General features: G+C 38.4%; 1 protein-coding gene across 1 annotated transcript in view; it reads left to right on the forward strand.

Moving 5' to 3' along the window:
• The window catches only part of LOC134745940 (fibroblast growth factor receptor 4-like), a 113,858-nt gene that overhangs the window by 86,485 nt on the left and 9,488 nt on the right, over window positions 1–17,885 (forward strand). The window contains exons 2-4 of the mRNA XM_063680081.1: window positions 1,961–2,030; window positions 5,362–5,500; window positions 15,529–15,753. Coding sequence (XP_063536151.1) covers window positions 1,992–2,030; window positions 5,362–5,500; window positions 15,529–15,753 — 403 coding nt within the window. The 5' untranslated portion in view covers window positions 1,961–1,991. The remainder of the gene's footprint in view (window positions 1–1,960; window positions 2,031–5,361; window positions 5,501–15,528; window positions 15,754–17,885) is intronic.

Raw genomic sequence — 17,885 nt, forward strand, 5'->3', positions numbered from 1 at the left:
AATAAGTTTGTTTGGTCTGACTGGACGGGTAAGGCACGTTACGTAAGGCTTACGTCACACCGGTTAGAACATCGATCGGCGCGCGAGTCGACCTGTGACACATGACCTTTAGTGATGTGATGACTGGTCAATTATATCGATAATCTGATCTGGTGTTTGAGGATATGTAACATGATTCGTTTTTAGGTTAGGATGTTTGCATAAATAAAGGTATATTAAATTTATATGTTATGGTTTTGATTGAATAAGACGTTTATTTTATTAGGTCAGGGTGCAAGACACGTTATTAAATTTTTAGTTCTTATTGTTTGTAAATTTGTGAGTATCCACAGTCAATTGATTAAATATTGACAGGAGTAGTAAAATGAATGAATGAATGAATGAATGAAATGATTGAAAATCTTTATTTTCAGGCAACTATTGGCCTATAGATAAATACCTTAAAACTAGCATACATATACATACATATATTATAAAAATATATATTTATTAATAGTTATTTATAAAATAAATATTGATGACCAAAAGCTGGCAATTATAGCTACTTAATATAACTGTTTTTTATAATCGAAGTAGAGTAGTTTTCTTAAGAATTAAGTTTCAGAGAAAGAGACATAGATTTTTGGTAACGGAGCTCGAAATAAGAGATTTTGTGAAAAGCCTTAGTGGAGCCCTTAAAACATCGATATCGATAGTCGATGGTACGTCACTATACGTCGCAACGTTGCGTGCGTACGCGCTATCTCGAATGTGGCGTAAACTGCATCTCACTCAAGAAGAATCTACGCAATTTACTATAATGAGCAACAAAATATACTACATTAGTAGGTATTAATGTTTATTGTTTACAATAAGTAAACTTACCTAATATGTATTTTAAAATTTTGAAGTAGGAGAGCTTATGGTCACAAAATTTAAATTGGGTACCTACGGAAAAAAACCGGCCAAGTGCGAGTCGGACTCGCGTTCAAGGGTTCCGTACATTACACAATTTAAACAATGTTTTTTTTTATGTGAAATGTCTTTAAAAAGCCCGTAGGGGTCGGATCAAAAACTAAGTAATTAAGTCCGACTCACGCTTGACTGCACATTTCTAATAGGTTTTCCGGTGATCTATAGGTAAAGATCTATTTTGTGTATTTTTTTCAAAAAATTTGACCTAGTAGTTTCGGAGATAAAGGGGGGGGGGGAATGGTCATTTTTTTGCTTATTTTCTTGAATAACTTCTAAACGATTTATTTTAAAATTATAAAAAAAAAATTGAGATTCTCCCAATGAGCTCTTTCATTTGATATGTAGCAAGATATAGATTGACAAAGTTTATTTTTTAATTTTCTCGTTTACCCCCCAAAAGTGGCCCCCGTGTTTAAAATTAATATGTTTACATTATGTCCATCATTGGGTCACAAACTTACATATGTGTACCAAATTTCAACTTAATTGGTCCAGTGGTTTAGGAGAAAATAGGCTGTGACAGACGGACAGACAGACAGATAGACAGACAGACAGAAAGACAGACGCACGAGTGAATCTATAAGGGTTCCGTTTTTTCCTTTTGAGGTACGGAACCCTAAAAATACTACCTGTAGTCATCTCCCTTGTGGCATATATGGCATATATGCAGGGGGGGTCTGCTTTTCTTTTCTCTGCTTTCTGTACATGTACACTTCAAATGTAAATATCATTCAACATTCTCTAATAAGTAACACGAGTCCTGTCTCTATAATTACAATAAATAGACCATAGGAAATCATTTTGAATGAGAACTGTAGAGATTTATCTATATTTAGAAAAGTATTAGAAGGTGATATGTAGATAGTGTAGATACTTTTGACGTGTTGTTTTAACCGGCTACTATTGATGCTGACTCTACATTTAGTTTACCAGAATACACTCTAGTTTAAGTTACTTCTTAGTTTACTTCTTAAGAGCTATTCACAATGTTCTCTTCTTGTTACAGAAATAATCAGCTTCCACTAAGAAGAGGACAGATGGAAGAGAGTCCGCTTTACGTCATGAAAGATGTAGAAGTAAGTTAACGTTCACCTTCAATACAACTAAAGTTAGATTCAGACTGCACCAGGTACTTTGATTTTGATTTGGCGTTTTTCTTTATTTTTGTTAATGTTACAGTTTTTCACACTTCACAAATCGAGTGTCTAATATACATAAGTATGGTTTATGCATATTAAGTATATAATTCCTTATTTATTTGATTTATTAATTAACTACTATGGTATTGATATCGGTATCTGTATCGGTATCACCGATTATTTACTTTAAAAATCGGTATCGGTATCGTATCGGAAAAATCGTGTATCGTTACATCCCTAGCTGCAGCAAATGTCGGAAATCAGTTTTGACATTTGCGACAGCAATGCAGTCGGTAGTAAAACCCTCTGGTGCTGCAGGCGTCCATGAGCGATCGTAATTGCTTACCATCAAGCGATTATTCTGCTCTGTTGCCTGCTATTTCATTAAAAAAAACTACTAATGGTTTTTAAATATTTTTTAAATATTTTTTGTACTTTGCTGAGATATATACTAGGTCAAACCAAGAAAAGTGCAGAGATTTTGATAGCACACGCAGTGCGTGTTATTTTAAACGACAATCTTCTATGAAATTATGACGTATAAATAACACTGGTACTGCGTTTGCTGTCAAATTCTCTGCAGACTTATCTTGGTCTAAGTAATGTCTTTTTTTGCTAAATGTTTTATGCAAATTATTTTATTACTAGTCCATTTATAAATCTCATCTCATCATTTTAATTCTGTCTATCCATACTTAATATTATAAATGCGAGAGTCTGTCTGTCTGTCTGTGTGTTCCCTCTTCACGCTTAAACCACTGAACCAATTTAGATGAAATTTGGCATAGAGATAGGTTGAGTCCCTGAGAAGGACATAGGATAGTTTTAATTCTAATTTGTGTGCATAATGTGCTCAAATTTAGATTGCTATGAGAATTTTTCCAGGCGCTATACTTTAGCTGCTGTTACTAAGTCCACGCAGACGAAGTCGCGGGCAAAAGCTAGTTAATTTATAAGTTTCTTTTAATGGCCTTGGCTTCCACAGTTCTAGCAGAACTGAACGCAATTTTATTCAAATTATTTTTCGTGTGCTCAGCAAGACAAAAAAGAAATGAAATAAATCATTCGTAAATCAAAGCTAATATTAAATATATATTTTAGGTTTCTTGTTACTGTCAGGTATAACAGCCGTAAGAACCATTGGAAAACTTATTCAATTCTTTACCTTATTTTTGAGCAACAAATTCCAAATTGTAACTGGTTTTTCAATTGCTACACGTGTTAGGGCTAAATAATACTAAATATGTGTCATTGTGAAAATAACAGACTAGGCGGCGTTTTTTATTGTAATAACATTTGTAATGAATTTGATCTGTATTTTTTATTGATACCTACGCCTCTAGTTTCTTTTTCTCGAAAATGGTTCAAAATTTAAATATTTGTTTGTTAATATTGTCTTCGGTTACCGCGATAGTTACTCATGAAATAAAACTATGAAAACGGATTATATCGCGTATATTGAATTTATAATACATCCCGACATTTCGAACTCTTTACAGCGTTCGTGGTCAACGGGTGTCTGAGGAAAAATTACAAAGTGCAAAAATACCCACATACTAAAATAATGAACAATCATAGACTACAAACTTTAAGGCTGGTTGTACATGCAAAATCGGTTCATAAGGCTAGTTATACACTATAATTATTTTTTAAGTAAAGATATATATATATATATACAATATACGCGATATAATCCGTTTTCATAGTTTTATTTTATTTGTTTGTTATTATTTTTTATAGAAACTTGTGTGGTGACGATTCTAGGCATCATAAGAGCGAGATTTTACATATTTGTTCAGATAATAATATCTGATATTCTTATGAATTATGATACTTACGACCTAGACGCGACTCGTACAGTCGCCATCAGATACATCGGAGCGGCCGAGGTGGTCATAAATATCTGAACACGCACTCTAACGCCTTGACAATAGAGGCGTGTTCAGATATTTGTAGCGCCTTGGCCGCTTCGATATATCTGATGGCGACTGTACCTAGTGCGTTTCGCGCGCATCATTCGCGAGCGATCTTATCATAACTATAAAGAAAAACATTTAAAACGCGTAGGTAATATATTTACTGGAACCCGATTCTGATTTACAAACTATTATGGTTTTGACATTGTTATGATACGACCTTGGAGATCGCTCACGCTGACTGGTACATGCGAAATAAAGGAAATTAAAAAAAATGTAGTGCTGGAGATGCGCGCCAATCATCAATGAGGGCTATCGTTTTTTTGCTCACCAGTTGGCGCCTCTGTTGATGGTGGTCCAAAAGACTAAAGAACAGCTGTCAGTCATTGAAGTGACAAGTGACATTTGACATTTCGAACTATGGAAAAGACCACCATCTGCACTAGCGCCCCTAGCGGCGAATTCATACGCGTTAGCCCTCATTTCGTGTCAAAACCAGTTCGATACCATAACAAATTGTTATTAGAATCGACCTCCTTGTCGCGAGTAGTTTATTACTATATGTTGAAATCTCCATCAAGTTAAGACGCAGGATCAAATGCGTATATATAAATTACTTTGGAGTCGTTGGTCTAGAATTGAAATGCCCATCAGATGCCATTTTGCCGCGGGGTCAGGGAAAAGAGAACGTATTTAACTGTGTGAAACTGTGGATTGGAAATACATGGGTGTAAATTTCAAATGGGACTGTGAGGGCAAATTAGAAACTATAAAGGTACCGTTCGAATTCAGATTACTACAGCATTATAAACTGAAATAAGCTATAGTACCTACATTATATATTTACTGTTGCTCTCCAGATTTTTGACATTTGCGGTAGCAATCCAATCGGCAGGAATGTCGCGCTGAAATACTGCAAAAGTAATACTGGTGTAATCTGACATATATTGACTTTTGACGTATTTTAATCGCAGGCACAAAGTCAAATACGTTCCGGGCGCGGGAGACAACAAAAAAGTTAAGAATTTGGGTACATTTTACTAGAATAGAATAGAATAGAACAGTTTTTATTCGTAAACACACAGACAATGGACATACTTACATTAAAAGAACATAGTGAAAATAAAGTGTCACGAAATGGCCCCATCTTAGCATGCTGCTGGCGACTTCCAGCGCTGAACTTCCGATAAACTAGAGCGATGATAAAAGTTTTAAAAAGAGACGTTATGAACATGCCTTTTAACAGTCCAGCAAGAAAAATTGACTAAAGTTTATTTATTTTATGATGTACACAGGAACTTACCTTACTACAAAACATACTAAAAAGTTTTTGACCCACCACCCTTTTTCAGGTCGACGAATGGGAAGTGTCCCGCTCCCGTGTCCATCTGGGCGTTCTTATAGGAAGCGGGGCCTTCGGGCGCGTCCACGTCGCTCAGCTAGCTGCCCCGGGTGGGGAGACCATCACTGTAGCAGCCAAGATGCTCACAGGTACTTTACAGTAGGGTCTACTCGTATAACTTTAAATTGTGTGCCTCCGGTCCTCCTGGACTCTCTGGCAGAAGGGCCTTTTTTTAGCACAACTGCCTCGGGTGGTAAGACCATCACTGTAGCATCCAAGATGCTTACAGATAAGTCCTGCATAATCTACAGGTGCGTCAGGGCACCATTGTCGCTCTGATAGGATGCGGAACCTTGGGGCGAGTCCGCGTCGCACAACTAGCTTACCATAATGCTTACAGGTACACTATTGAAAGGCCGATAAATGCCCCTGGTCCTCTTTGGCTCTCTAAAAGGGCCTTTGGACACAAATAGGTGCGCTAGGCGGTGATATCATCACTGTAGGAGCCAAGATGCTCACAGGCCAAGTTGCAGATAGCGAAACTTCCGTGAGGCACTGACATATTAAATATATTAAACCGCGTCACGGGTCACTCACGTTTATAAAGTCGATGCTTGCTCGAAACAACAGGAACATGTCGAGCAATCATCGACTTTATAGGTAAACGTGAGTGACCCGGTTTAATATATTTAATAGATTAAATAGTTGTCAGTATGTTTGCGGGTTAGCAGGTTTTACGTAGATTTCCGCAATTCATATTCAAATTATGATGGCGATTCATATCCAAATTGAAATGGACAAGAACCCCTTTCTCAACGTTGATTTTATCTAACTACTTAAACTGTTAGATAACTATAGATAATTTTTTTAAGATTTTAAGTGTTAAATATTTAAAAAAAAATAAGGGTTCCGTATGTAAAACTATATTACTTAACAAGATTCCATCAGATTTTGGAAATGACTCCCAGTATATTTTTAATGATGATATAATGATAAGAAGATAATTATAATTTTGACATTGATGCAAATTTATAGTGTAATTTTTATCCTGAAATAAATATATCTAATCTAATCTAATCTAATAAGTTTTCACTAAAAGAATACTTAATAAATAAATTATACTTATTAGGAACGTGCGATAACTTCTTACGAAATGCTGCCAAGAAAGCATTATTTCTAACTAGCATTTGAGACGAAGTAATAAATATAAAAGAAACTACAATATCGCCAACAAGGTGTGCTTAATTTGATAACAAGTCAATTTTCTGGTTTCATCGCCAGCTCAACCAGTTTGTAAAATTCAAGAAAAGTATTACATAAAACAATAATCGTCTAGGAAAGGAAAGTTTCACACGTGCGATGGACCGGTACTTGCGGACGACAGACATGACTATCATTTAATTTTGTTTATTGACATGTTTAATTGGCGACAATTTTGGATTCCGTACGATAGTAAAATGGGGCGTTTTCTATGAAAAGGAACCTTATTATCGATGGCGCTTACGCCGCACAGCGTCGCGCGGCATTGTATTTATATGGGAGCATCGTTAATAATGGCGGAAGCGCCATCGACAATAAGGTCCCTTTTTATAGAAAATACCGCAAATGTTGCTATGAAGCAACATTTTTAACTGGACGTTGATGGACCTAGGTACATGTCTTTGCAATAAGTTATACGAATTTCCAGTCGATTGGTTTTTTTTTAAGTACATTTATGGTGCTGCTTTACCGCACTAGTGCGATAATTAGCACATTACGTAACTATGTCGAAAACTTAAAGGGCCATATGTACTACAAAATGTTGTACGATACATGTGCGAATAGGTAATTCGCAACTCGTGTTAATTTAAAACACTCCCTTCGATCGTGATTTAATTTATCGCCACTCGTTGCAAATTTTCTATTTTTTCGCACTTGTATCGTAATGCAATATTATTACATGGGAGGCAAACGAGTATACAAATCGCCTGATAGTTGCAAGTGCGTTGCCGGCCTTCGAGATAGGAGTACGCTCTAAAGCAAATAGGTTCGAGTTTGAATATGCAAGTAGCAAAAATTACTAAGCCCCTGCTATTTGATCGTTTTCTATCGGTCAGCGGGTTATCACTACATACTATAAAACAAAGTCGCTTCCCGCAGTCTGTATGTCTGTCCCTATGTATGCTTAGATCGTTAAAACTACGCAACGGATTTTGATGCGGTTTCTTTAATAGATAGAGTGATTTAAGAGGAAGGTTTATATGTATAATTTGTAAAGGTTTTGTGTAAATTAGTTGAGCTACTCGTGCGGGGGCGGGTCGCTAGTATTGTATATAATAACCGTGAATATTATGTAGCTTACCTATAAAAAAGTGAAATTCAATTATTTCAAAAGTGACAATATCTTATGATTTTATAAAAAAAATTAGGGAACCCTTTGCAATTACGACTCGCACTTGGGCGGTTTTATTTATTTATGTAACGTAGTTACTGTTAGAGACGAGTTAAATAAAGTAACATGTAAATAAAGCTACTTGTTTCTTGCGTCAGACACTGTACATATATGTCGTCGGCGGATCTGTGGTAGATTTAGAGAGGGCCAATAGAGAGTACTCTCTCCAGGCGGGTGTTGTGCCTGGGGACCGAAGTCCACTGAGAGTTAGTCAGAAGGAGTATATATAGTAAGTGACATTTGAAACTTCGTAACCGCGATGTAGGCTTCTAGCTAATTGCGTTCTAGCTCCCTAACGCCATCTGTTCGATGACGTCGACAGTGGCAGCTAGAGGAGACGCCACATCAGTCCCCCTTTGAGCGGAGGGGTCAGCGACGACGTATGAAGCGTGCAGCGAAACCAGATGTGTGCTCGAGCCAGTGTGGCGAGCGAAGATGCTCAGAGTCACAGGCGAGCGGAGCTGCTCAGAGAGCCAGTGTGACGAGCGCAGTTGCTCAGAGCCAGAGCGGCGAACGGAGAGAGAGAGAGAGAAGTTGATGTGCCAGGCATGAACATTTACAAGATATTTACAGGATATATATACATATGTACAGAACTGTACAGAGGCATGCAAGGTGGCACACAGAGAGGAAACTGTTTTTGCTGCGAGGCGGCGTCATCAGGATCTTGAGGTCTTCATAGCTGTCCAATGTCGGAAGGTCACCAATGTGGTAAGTAGTAGAGAGAGGGACAATAGAGAGTACTCTCTCCAGGCGGGTGTTATGCCTGGGGACCGAAGTCCACTGAGAGTTAGCCAGAAGGAGTATATATAGTAAGTGACATTTGAAACTTCGTAACCGCGATGTAGGCTTCTAGCTAGAGATCTTAGATCCCGTTTTCTAAGGGGACCTTGCATTTTTGAGACAAAGCAAACCGCTTGGAACAGGTGTTCCTGGGGGTGATCTGAGCTGATTTAGCCCGGTTGCCACGAGGTTCCCCCCAGCAGGTGGGCAGGGGAGGGGGGGAAAAGTGCCTCCGGCGCGCCCCACTCTTAAGCTTTATATCTGCATATATCTAGCAAATATATCAAGTTTGGTGTCTTTTTCGTATAATTCGAGGATGAAGAATTCATTTCTGTGATTAAATTTTCACTCACCCATACAAAAAATACGAGAAATTGAAAATTCAAAAATTTTCTTTACACTTTTTTTTTCGAAAATCCTCTACAAAATTAAAACTATGGCGATTTGCTCTAGAAAAAAAATACCTGTAAATAGCCCAGTTATCCTTCTATATAAAATAGTAAACTTGTCAAACATTTTTCTTTTATAACTCTGTTAAAAAAAATGTTTTGTGTCGCGCGGCGTACCCGCGTTGTAAGAGCGGTATGCAGCTTTTAGGATTTTTAAGTATGTTTAGATGATTTCTAACAAGTTGTTATTTTTCTGGTTGTAGATTACATTAATAAATTACTTCTGGATGTGATATATAGTTGGTCAAGCAAATCATGTCAGCAGAAAAAGGCGCGAAATTCAAATTTTATATGGGACGATATCCCTTCGCGCCTACATTTTATAAATTTGCCAGTAGTTATTATAAATGTGATAAAATTAGCATAGTTAGATGTTTGACAAAAATGCGGGTTAAAATTAGATATCTATTGTTCGCAATTGCCACTACATGCACATAGGTCCGTACATTTTAGTTTTTTTAACGCAGTTGCACCTCCTTGCTCATTTGTTTTGCAGCGGCAACGAATAATCTCCAAACAAGCAGCAGCCGCCGCAGGTCGGCTTGTCCATATGGGCTCCCAATAACCATTTTGTTTGGACCAGCCCCAGTCAGCAGGGCATGGTAGCTGTTGCTGAGAGGATATAATCTGTCCCCAAACCTACTCCCCAAACTCCTCCTTGGTAAACTGCACGGAGAATATGTTTACGTAGGGCATCTTCTGTTGGAGGCAGATTCTCTAACTCAGGGTTTCTTAAACTTTTTGCTATCACGGACCATTTTCACAATTTAAACAATTCCACGGACCCCGGTTAAAATATATTTTAGAAAAATAATAAAAACCCTTATTTATATTTTAAAATTTATTTTTATAAGTTTCATTACACTTAGGTTTCGTCAAGTTTATTACAAAATTTCCTAATAAGTATGTTTACAGTAGGTATTTGACTTACTGCGGACCCCTGATAAACATGCTACGAACCCCTAAGGGGTCCGTGGACCCCACTTTAAGAAACCCTGCTCTAACTGGAGATTTCTTATTGTATAAAGTACTCTTCGACACTCATTTACCTGATCTGAAATCAGTAACAAAATGCATAGTGTTAAAATACTGTCTAGGGATCAGTGTTGGCAGAAACGTTAATGCAATTAACCATTAACCAGTACAAATTGAACCGTAAACTGTAACTGTCCGTTACGGTTTACGGTTCAATTTGTACTGGTTAATGGTTAATTGCAATTAACGTTCGGCCAACACTGCTAGGGATCAATTCACACCTCGTAATTCAAATCTGTCCAGACTTAAAAATGTAAGACTCTTACTTGTGATACAAGACCATAACAAATTTTTCCAATATTTGCAAATTTGGCAACGCCTGCTCAGTATTGCCTTGTTTGTCGTATTTAAATCCCTCTGTTACAGCAGGTCCAGCAGGATATGCCCTCCAAGCTTGAAATACGCTTTTTTTCACCTTTCCACACAAAAAAGAAACAGTGTCGCAACCTGAAAAGGCGTGGAAGAATGCTAAGACTACTGTACTTTCTGGTCCTGTGAAATAAATTATATATCTATGCGTTACAAATAAAATCATATGTTTAAAGAAAGTTTGCAGCACGTGACCAATTGCCCAGATGACCTGTCTCGTACTGCGGTGACATATTTATTTTATTTACAATTAATGGAGGAACTACAAAAGTTACCTAATGAAGATGCAATAGCATGGCACGAGAGGAACTGGTCATTCTTTCCTGTGCCAATATGTACCCATAACTCCTGGAGCTCCGGCAATTGTGATATACATGCAACTGCGAGAACAACAAAATCAGTATCCACTGTGCGTAGCATAATTTTTGTGTGACCTGGGGCTACAGCATCAGCCACATAATGGACCATCATGCGCGTGTCTGCTTCCTGTACGAGGGCAACTGGTCACGTGCTGCAAACTTCCTTTAAATATATGATTTTATTTGTAACGCATAGATGTATAATTTATTTCACAGGACCAGAAAGGACAGAAGTCTTGCCATTCTTCCACGCCTTTTCAGGTTGCGACACTATTTCTTTTTTGTGTGGAAAGGCGACAAAAAGCGTATTTCAAGCTTGGAGCGCATATCCTGCTGTAACGAAGGGATTTAAATTTGGCAAACAAGGCAATATTGAGCAGGCGTTGCCAATATTGGAAAAATTGTTATTGTCTTATATGACAAGTAAGTCTTACAATATTAAGTCTGAACAGATTTCAATTACGAGGTTGCAACCCTAGACTTATTTTAACACTATGCATTTTGTTATTGATTTCAGATCAGGTACAAGTACGAGTGTAAATGAGTGCCGAAGAAATCTCCAGTTAGAGAATCTGCTTCCAACGGAAGATGCGCTACGTAAACATTATTCTCCGTGCAGTTTACCAAGGAGGCTATGTTTGGGGACATATTATAGCCGCTCAGCAACAGGTTGGAACATTGGGAGCCCATATGGACAAGCCTACCTGCGGCGGCTGCTGCTTGTTTAGAGCTTATTCGTTGCCGCTGCAAAACAAAATGCGCAGGGAGGTGCAACTGCGTTAAAAAAAACTAAAATGCACTGACATATTTATGTGCATGTAGTGGCAATTGCGAACAATATATATCTTATTTTAACCCGCATTTTTTGTCAAACATCTAACTATGTTAATTTTATCACACCCATACTAATCCATACTAATATTTTAAATGCGAAAGTGTGTCTTTCTGTCTGTTTGTTACCTCTTCACGCTTAAACCGCTGAACCGATTTACTTGAAATTCAGTGTAGAGATAGTTTGAGTCTCGGGGAAGGTCATAGGATAGTTTTTATCTCAGAATTCACCCCTTAAGGGGGTGAAAAGGGGGGTGGAAGTTTATATGGGGAATCAATAAAAAGGAGATTGGATAAAAGTCGCGGGCAAAAGCTAGTATTATATATGCGAAAGTGTGTCTGTCTGTCTGTCTGTTACCTCTTCAGGCTTAAACCGCTGGACCGATTTAGTTGAAATTTGATATAGAGATAGTTTGAGTCCCGGGGAAGGACACAAGGTGGTTTTTATATCAGAAATTATCCTTTAAGGGGGTGAAAAGGGAGGTGGAAGTTTGTATGGGAAATCGATAAAAAGCATATTGGATAAAAAATAAGCTACCCAAATACTAACTCCACGCACACGAAGTCGCGGGCAAAAGCTAGTTAATAGTAAAGTTTTCCCAAAGTCTTTATTTATATATTTGTATATATATCACGTCCAGAAGTAATTTATTAATGTAGTCTACGAACAGAAGAATAAAAACTCATCAAAAATCATCTAAACATACTTAAAAATCCTAAAAGCTGCATACCGCTCTTACAACGCGGGTACGCCGTGCGACACAAAACATTTTTTTTAACAGAGTTATAAAAGAAAAATGTTTGACAAGTTTACTATTTTATATAGAAGGATAACTGGGCTATTCATAGGTATTTTTTTTCTAGAGCAAATCGCCATAGTTTTAATTTTGTAGAGGATTTTCGAAAAAAAAAAGTGTAAAGAAAATTTTTGAAATTTGATTTTCTCGTATTTTTTGTATGGGTGAGTGAAAATTTTGTCACAGAAATGAATTCTTCATCCTCGAATTATACGAAAAAGACACCAAACTTGATATATTTGCTAGATGTATGCAGATATAAAGCTTAGAGTGAGGCGCGCCGGAGCCACTTTCCCCCCCCTCCCCTGCCCACCTACTGGGGGGAACCTCGTGGCAACCGGGCTAAATCAGCTCAGATCACCCCCAGGAACACCTGTTCCAAGCGGTTTGCTTTGTCTCAAAAATGCAAGGTGGTGGACCTAAGATCTCCCACTATTCTAGCTAATTGCGTTTTAGCTCCCTAACGCCATCTGTTCGATGACGTCGACAGTGGCAGCTAGAGGAGACGCCACATCAGCCCCCCTTTGAGCGGAGGGGTCAGCGACGACGTATGAAGCGTGCAGCGAAACCAGGTGTGCTCGAGCCAGTGTGGCGAGCGAAGATGCTCAGAGTCACAGGCGACTGCTCAGAGAGCCAGTGTGACGAGCGCAGTTGCTCACAGCCAGAGCGGCGAACGGAGAGAGAGAGAAGTTGATGTGCCAGGCATGAACATTTACAAGATATTTACAGGATATATATACATATGTACAGAACTGTACAGAGGCATGCAAGGTGGCACACAGAGAGGAAACTGTTTTTGCTGCGAGGCGGCGTCATCAGGATCTTGAGGTCTTCATAGCTGTCCAATGTCGGAAGGTCACCAATGTGGTAAGTAGTAGAGAGAGGGACAATAGAGAGTGCTCTCTCCAGGCGGGTGTTATGCCTGGGGACCGAAGTCCACTGAGAGTTAGCCAGAAGGAGTATATATAGTAAGTGACATTTGAAACTTCGTAACCGCGATGTAGGCTTCTAGCTAATTGCGTTCTAGCTCCCTAACGCCATCTGTTCGATGACGTCGACAGTGGCAGCTAGAGGAGACGCCACATCAGCCCCCCTTTGAGCGGAGGGGTCAGCGACGACGTATGAAGCGTGCAGCGAAACCAGGTGTGCTCGAGCCAGTGTGGCGAGCGAAGATGCTCAGAGTCACAGGCGAGCGGAGCTGCTCAGAGAGCCAGTGTGACGAGCGCAGTTGCTCAGAGCCAGAGCGGCGAACGGAGAGAGAGAGAGAGAAGTTGATGTGCCAGGCATGAACATTTACAAGATATTTACAGGATATATATACATATGTACAGAACTGTACAGAGGCATGCAAGGTGGCACACAGAGAGGAAACTGTTTTTGCTGCGAGGCGGCGTCATCAGGATCTTGAGGTCTTCATAGCTGTCCAATGTCGGAAGGTCACCAATGTGGTAAGTAGTAGAGAGAGGGACAATAGAGAGTACTCTCTCCAGGCGGGTGTTATGCCTGGGGACCGAAGTCCACTGAGAGTTAGCCAGAAGGAGTATATATAGTAAGTGACATTTGAAACTTCGTAACCGCGATGTAGGCTTCTAGCTAATTGCGTTTTAGCTCCCTAACGCCATCTGTTCGATGACGTCGACAGTGGCAGCTAGAGGAGACGCCACAGATCCTAAAATCCGCCTGATCGTGATATTTTGCTTTGACGTTTTACGGATACTTGTAAAATTTATACCGATTTGCGCATTAAAAGTTGAATGTACTATTCGTCCTTTCTGTTTTCGACAACTAGGTACTATACCTACACTGCAATGAGGGCTAACGCGTATGAAGTCGCCGCTAGGGGAGCTAGTGTAGATGGTGGTCTTTTCCATAGTTCGAAATGTCAAATGTCACTTGTCACTTCAATGACTGACAGCTTTTCTATAGTCTTTTGGACCACCATCAACAGAGGCGCCAACTGGTGAGCAAAAAAACGATAGCCCTCATTGGTTTCTAGATTTTTTTTTTAAATAATTTAATAATAACTTTTTTTCTCGAATCGTGGACACAGTTAAGACTCTTGTTTATGATAAAATGTTGCCAGTGTTTAAAATTGTTTAAAAACTGATGTTAAATACTTATTTTACAAGATTTGTGATTTACGTTTTCTTACTGGAGCCACTTCCATTATAGGTGTCTTTACTATAAGCGTCTTTCATCGTTAAGAGGCCGTAGTCGATTTTGGAGCAAAAATTTAAAATTGATAGATTTAGGTGTTGAAATTATACACGTTTTGTTACGTAATATCTAAATAACAAGTATTAGTTTCTATTAGCACGTCTTCTCATCTTGCCTTTTAATAATGAGGTCGCGAGCGTGCGTCACCGGTAATGCATGAAAAGAAGGGGCAGTTTTTAAAAATTCATCAAAAATTTATGGTGGTAAATTATACAAATTCATGTATAAGAATAGTTTCAGCAAATGTTGTAGATTGTTTAAGTATCAAAATTACGTTGAAATTAAGTCGATTTTCAGAAAATTGTCACTTGTTTTGAAGTAATTTCTGGAAAAAATTGATTTCGTCTAACTTTCATTTACACTACTTCAAAGTCATAATAATAAAAATGTAGTCTGATAAACGTCAAGTACAGGATATGTGTAATACAAAATTATCATGTTTAGCCGTCCACACTTTACGAAATTTACAAATAAGAGCGACAAAATCAGTGTTTTACGCGCGTTTACCTAAACGTCCATCAGAAAAGCAAACATTACTAATTTAGTGAGTCTGTTTTCAAAAAATTGATCTGATAAAAGGTAAGATAAGAAGACGTGCTAATAGAAACCAGTACTTGTTATTTCAATTAGGTAACAAAAGGTGTACAATTTCACCGACGAAATCTATCAATTTTACATTTTTGCGACTAAAATCGACACCGGCCTCTTAAACGATGAGTTATGATTTAAACGATATAGCGGGTGATCGCTGCGCTGACCAAATCATGAAACACCTCCTATGCCTTTCCACTAAAATATGATGTTGTTACAAATAAATATCTTTAAAACATTTAATACAATACTTATAGCTTAGCTTTATTAGGTCGACGTACCTACGTCCGATTATCTGTCGTTTTTAATTCACAGAAAACGCATCAGACGAAGAAACTCAAGACTTCCTCCGCGAAATCGAAATGCTCAAACACGTCGGCTACCACAAGCACGTCATCCGGTTGGTCGCGTGCTGCACCAAGCAGACGCCGCTCCTCGCGCTGCTCGAACACGCGCCTAGGGGAGATCTGCTCAGTCTGCTGCGAGCGGCGAGAGGGAGGAGGAACGAACCGAAGGAGAGGCGACTATCAGCGGGCGAATGTAAGTGACAATGAGACTAGGCTCACTCCGGTGAGACGGAGAAAGGAATATGAACCAAATCGAAATGCTCAAACACATCGGCTACCACAAGTGATCCGGCTGGTCGCTTGCTGCATCAAGCAAACTCCAGCGCCGCTGCTCGAACACGCGCCTAGAGGAGACCTGCTCAGTCTGCTGCGGGCGGCGAGAGGGAGGAGGAATGAACCGAAGGAGAGGCAGCTATCAGAGGGCGAATGTAAGTGACAATATACTCGGGCAAGCCAGCTTCGTTAGTAGAAAAAGGCGGCAAATTTAAAAAAAAAATTGGTAGGCGCGAAAATTGTTATCCTCCTATAGAAAATTTTAATTTCGCGCTCGCGCTCCTATAGAAAATTTTAATTTTTCTACTGACTAACTGAGTAGGTATATACTTAATATAAAAGTCCTAATTCATAGCTTACATTGGCTATCTGTATCCATCCTTTAATTCAAATAAGGTGCCACCTAATGCTACGAAATACCTAACCAATGTGTATTGAGGTATTGTATACCAAAAACCATTTTATTGTCACACTATTATAGTATACTATAATAGTATCTCTATATACCCTTCATCCATGTCTACAAGCATGGACAATTGTTACAACTATATATATATAACATTTAAAACTTTCGCGGTTTAAACACATATTAAATCACATTTAGAAACGGACCCGTTTCTAAATGTGATTTAATATATATATATATATATACATATATACTATTTTCACAAATGTACCTATTTCTGTTGCCGCTGCTATAACAACAAATACTAAAAAGTACGGAACCCTGGTTGGGCGAGTCCGTCTCGCTCGCACTTCTCCGGTTTTTTATGCAAATTTGACGTTTGTAATAACACTCTTCACTTTGTTATGTTCAAGTCAGTGCAAAGTTAGCTTAGACGTATAGCGCGACAAGTATTACGAGTAGTAATTTCTTAACAAAATAAATGAACAAAATAGAAGTTCTGAGTACATTTTTAACTTTGAAACGGTATCCGTATGTATACAATTCCCCCACCTAAAATTTAGTTAAAATTCCCCCACCAAAAATTTAGTTGAAATTAAATATAGTTAGTCAAACCAAATTGGCAGTAAATGAGAACCAAAAAAACTATACTCATCCTTTTCTTTTGGGAGCTAGTACTAGTGTAAGATAAAGATAGTATGATTGTCTCGGCCCATGTTTGAAATGAGACAGTCCTTTGACAAACTATACTTATTCTAATTCTAAAATGGAACAAAAAATGTCCTTACTAAATTGTTGCCATGTTTAAGCATTTTACGCCATAAATATGACAGTTACGTAGGAATTGGCGCCCTCATTTATTTTATACAATTTCTTGTCGGACTTTACTTCACCAAACGAATGCTCGATCCAAAAGCGCCAAGGGCCTGACACTCTTTGATAGAGAAAGATAGTCTTATTGCGATTCCTATAAGAGGAAAGAGAAAATAGTGCCATGCTTTGTCCTTATCACCGACCGGGTTTTTTTTCATGGTCGGGTTATGGCAGCATAGGTAGGAGGCGATGGCGAAATACCGAAATTTATAAGAGTGCAAAAGAGAAAAAGGATTATGCTGCCATACATTAACTTATCAATACATGAATATGTCTTTCTCTTACCCCGCTCGCTCGGTTTCATGTCTACAGTCTATCTCTATGCCACCAAACGAATGCTCGATACAAAAGCGCCTACGAAATTGTAATAGCAAAAACAACTCGAAGCCTCAAAGCTTATTGTTGTACAGGAACATCAAACTTTATGCAAACTTCTCAATGTTGGGGTCATTCAAACTCAACATAGATTACTTGTTCTGGCTTGAAACAACTTCAAGCGGAATTGGAAACATGTTTCAGAAATTATTTTACAAACCAATTTTATTACTCTTGGCTTTTGGTGTATTTATTCCTTTACTTACCTACCTATTTCCAATCTGTAATCATTTTGTTATAATATATGTTTTGGTATTGGCTTTCTGTGAAGTCCATTTTAATTCATTTCATTGGTTTGACTTAGTGACGTACTTTTATATGGATATCCGCCTATGACTTCAACCCCAAAAATTCCCTGCATCTGCATTTTGAGCCTTTTTAAGGAAGTAGAACAACAT

This window comes from Cydia strobilella, chromosome 12 (genome assembly GCF_947568885.1).
Source record: "Cydia strobilella chromosome 12, ilCydStro3.1, whole genome shotgun sequence".
Lineage (NCBI taxonomy): Eukaryota > Metazoa > Arthropoda > Insecta > Lepidoptera > Tortricidae > Cydia > Cydia strobilella.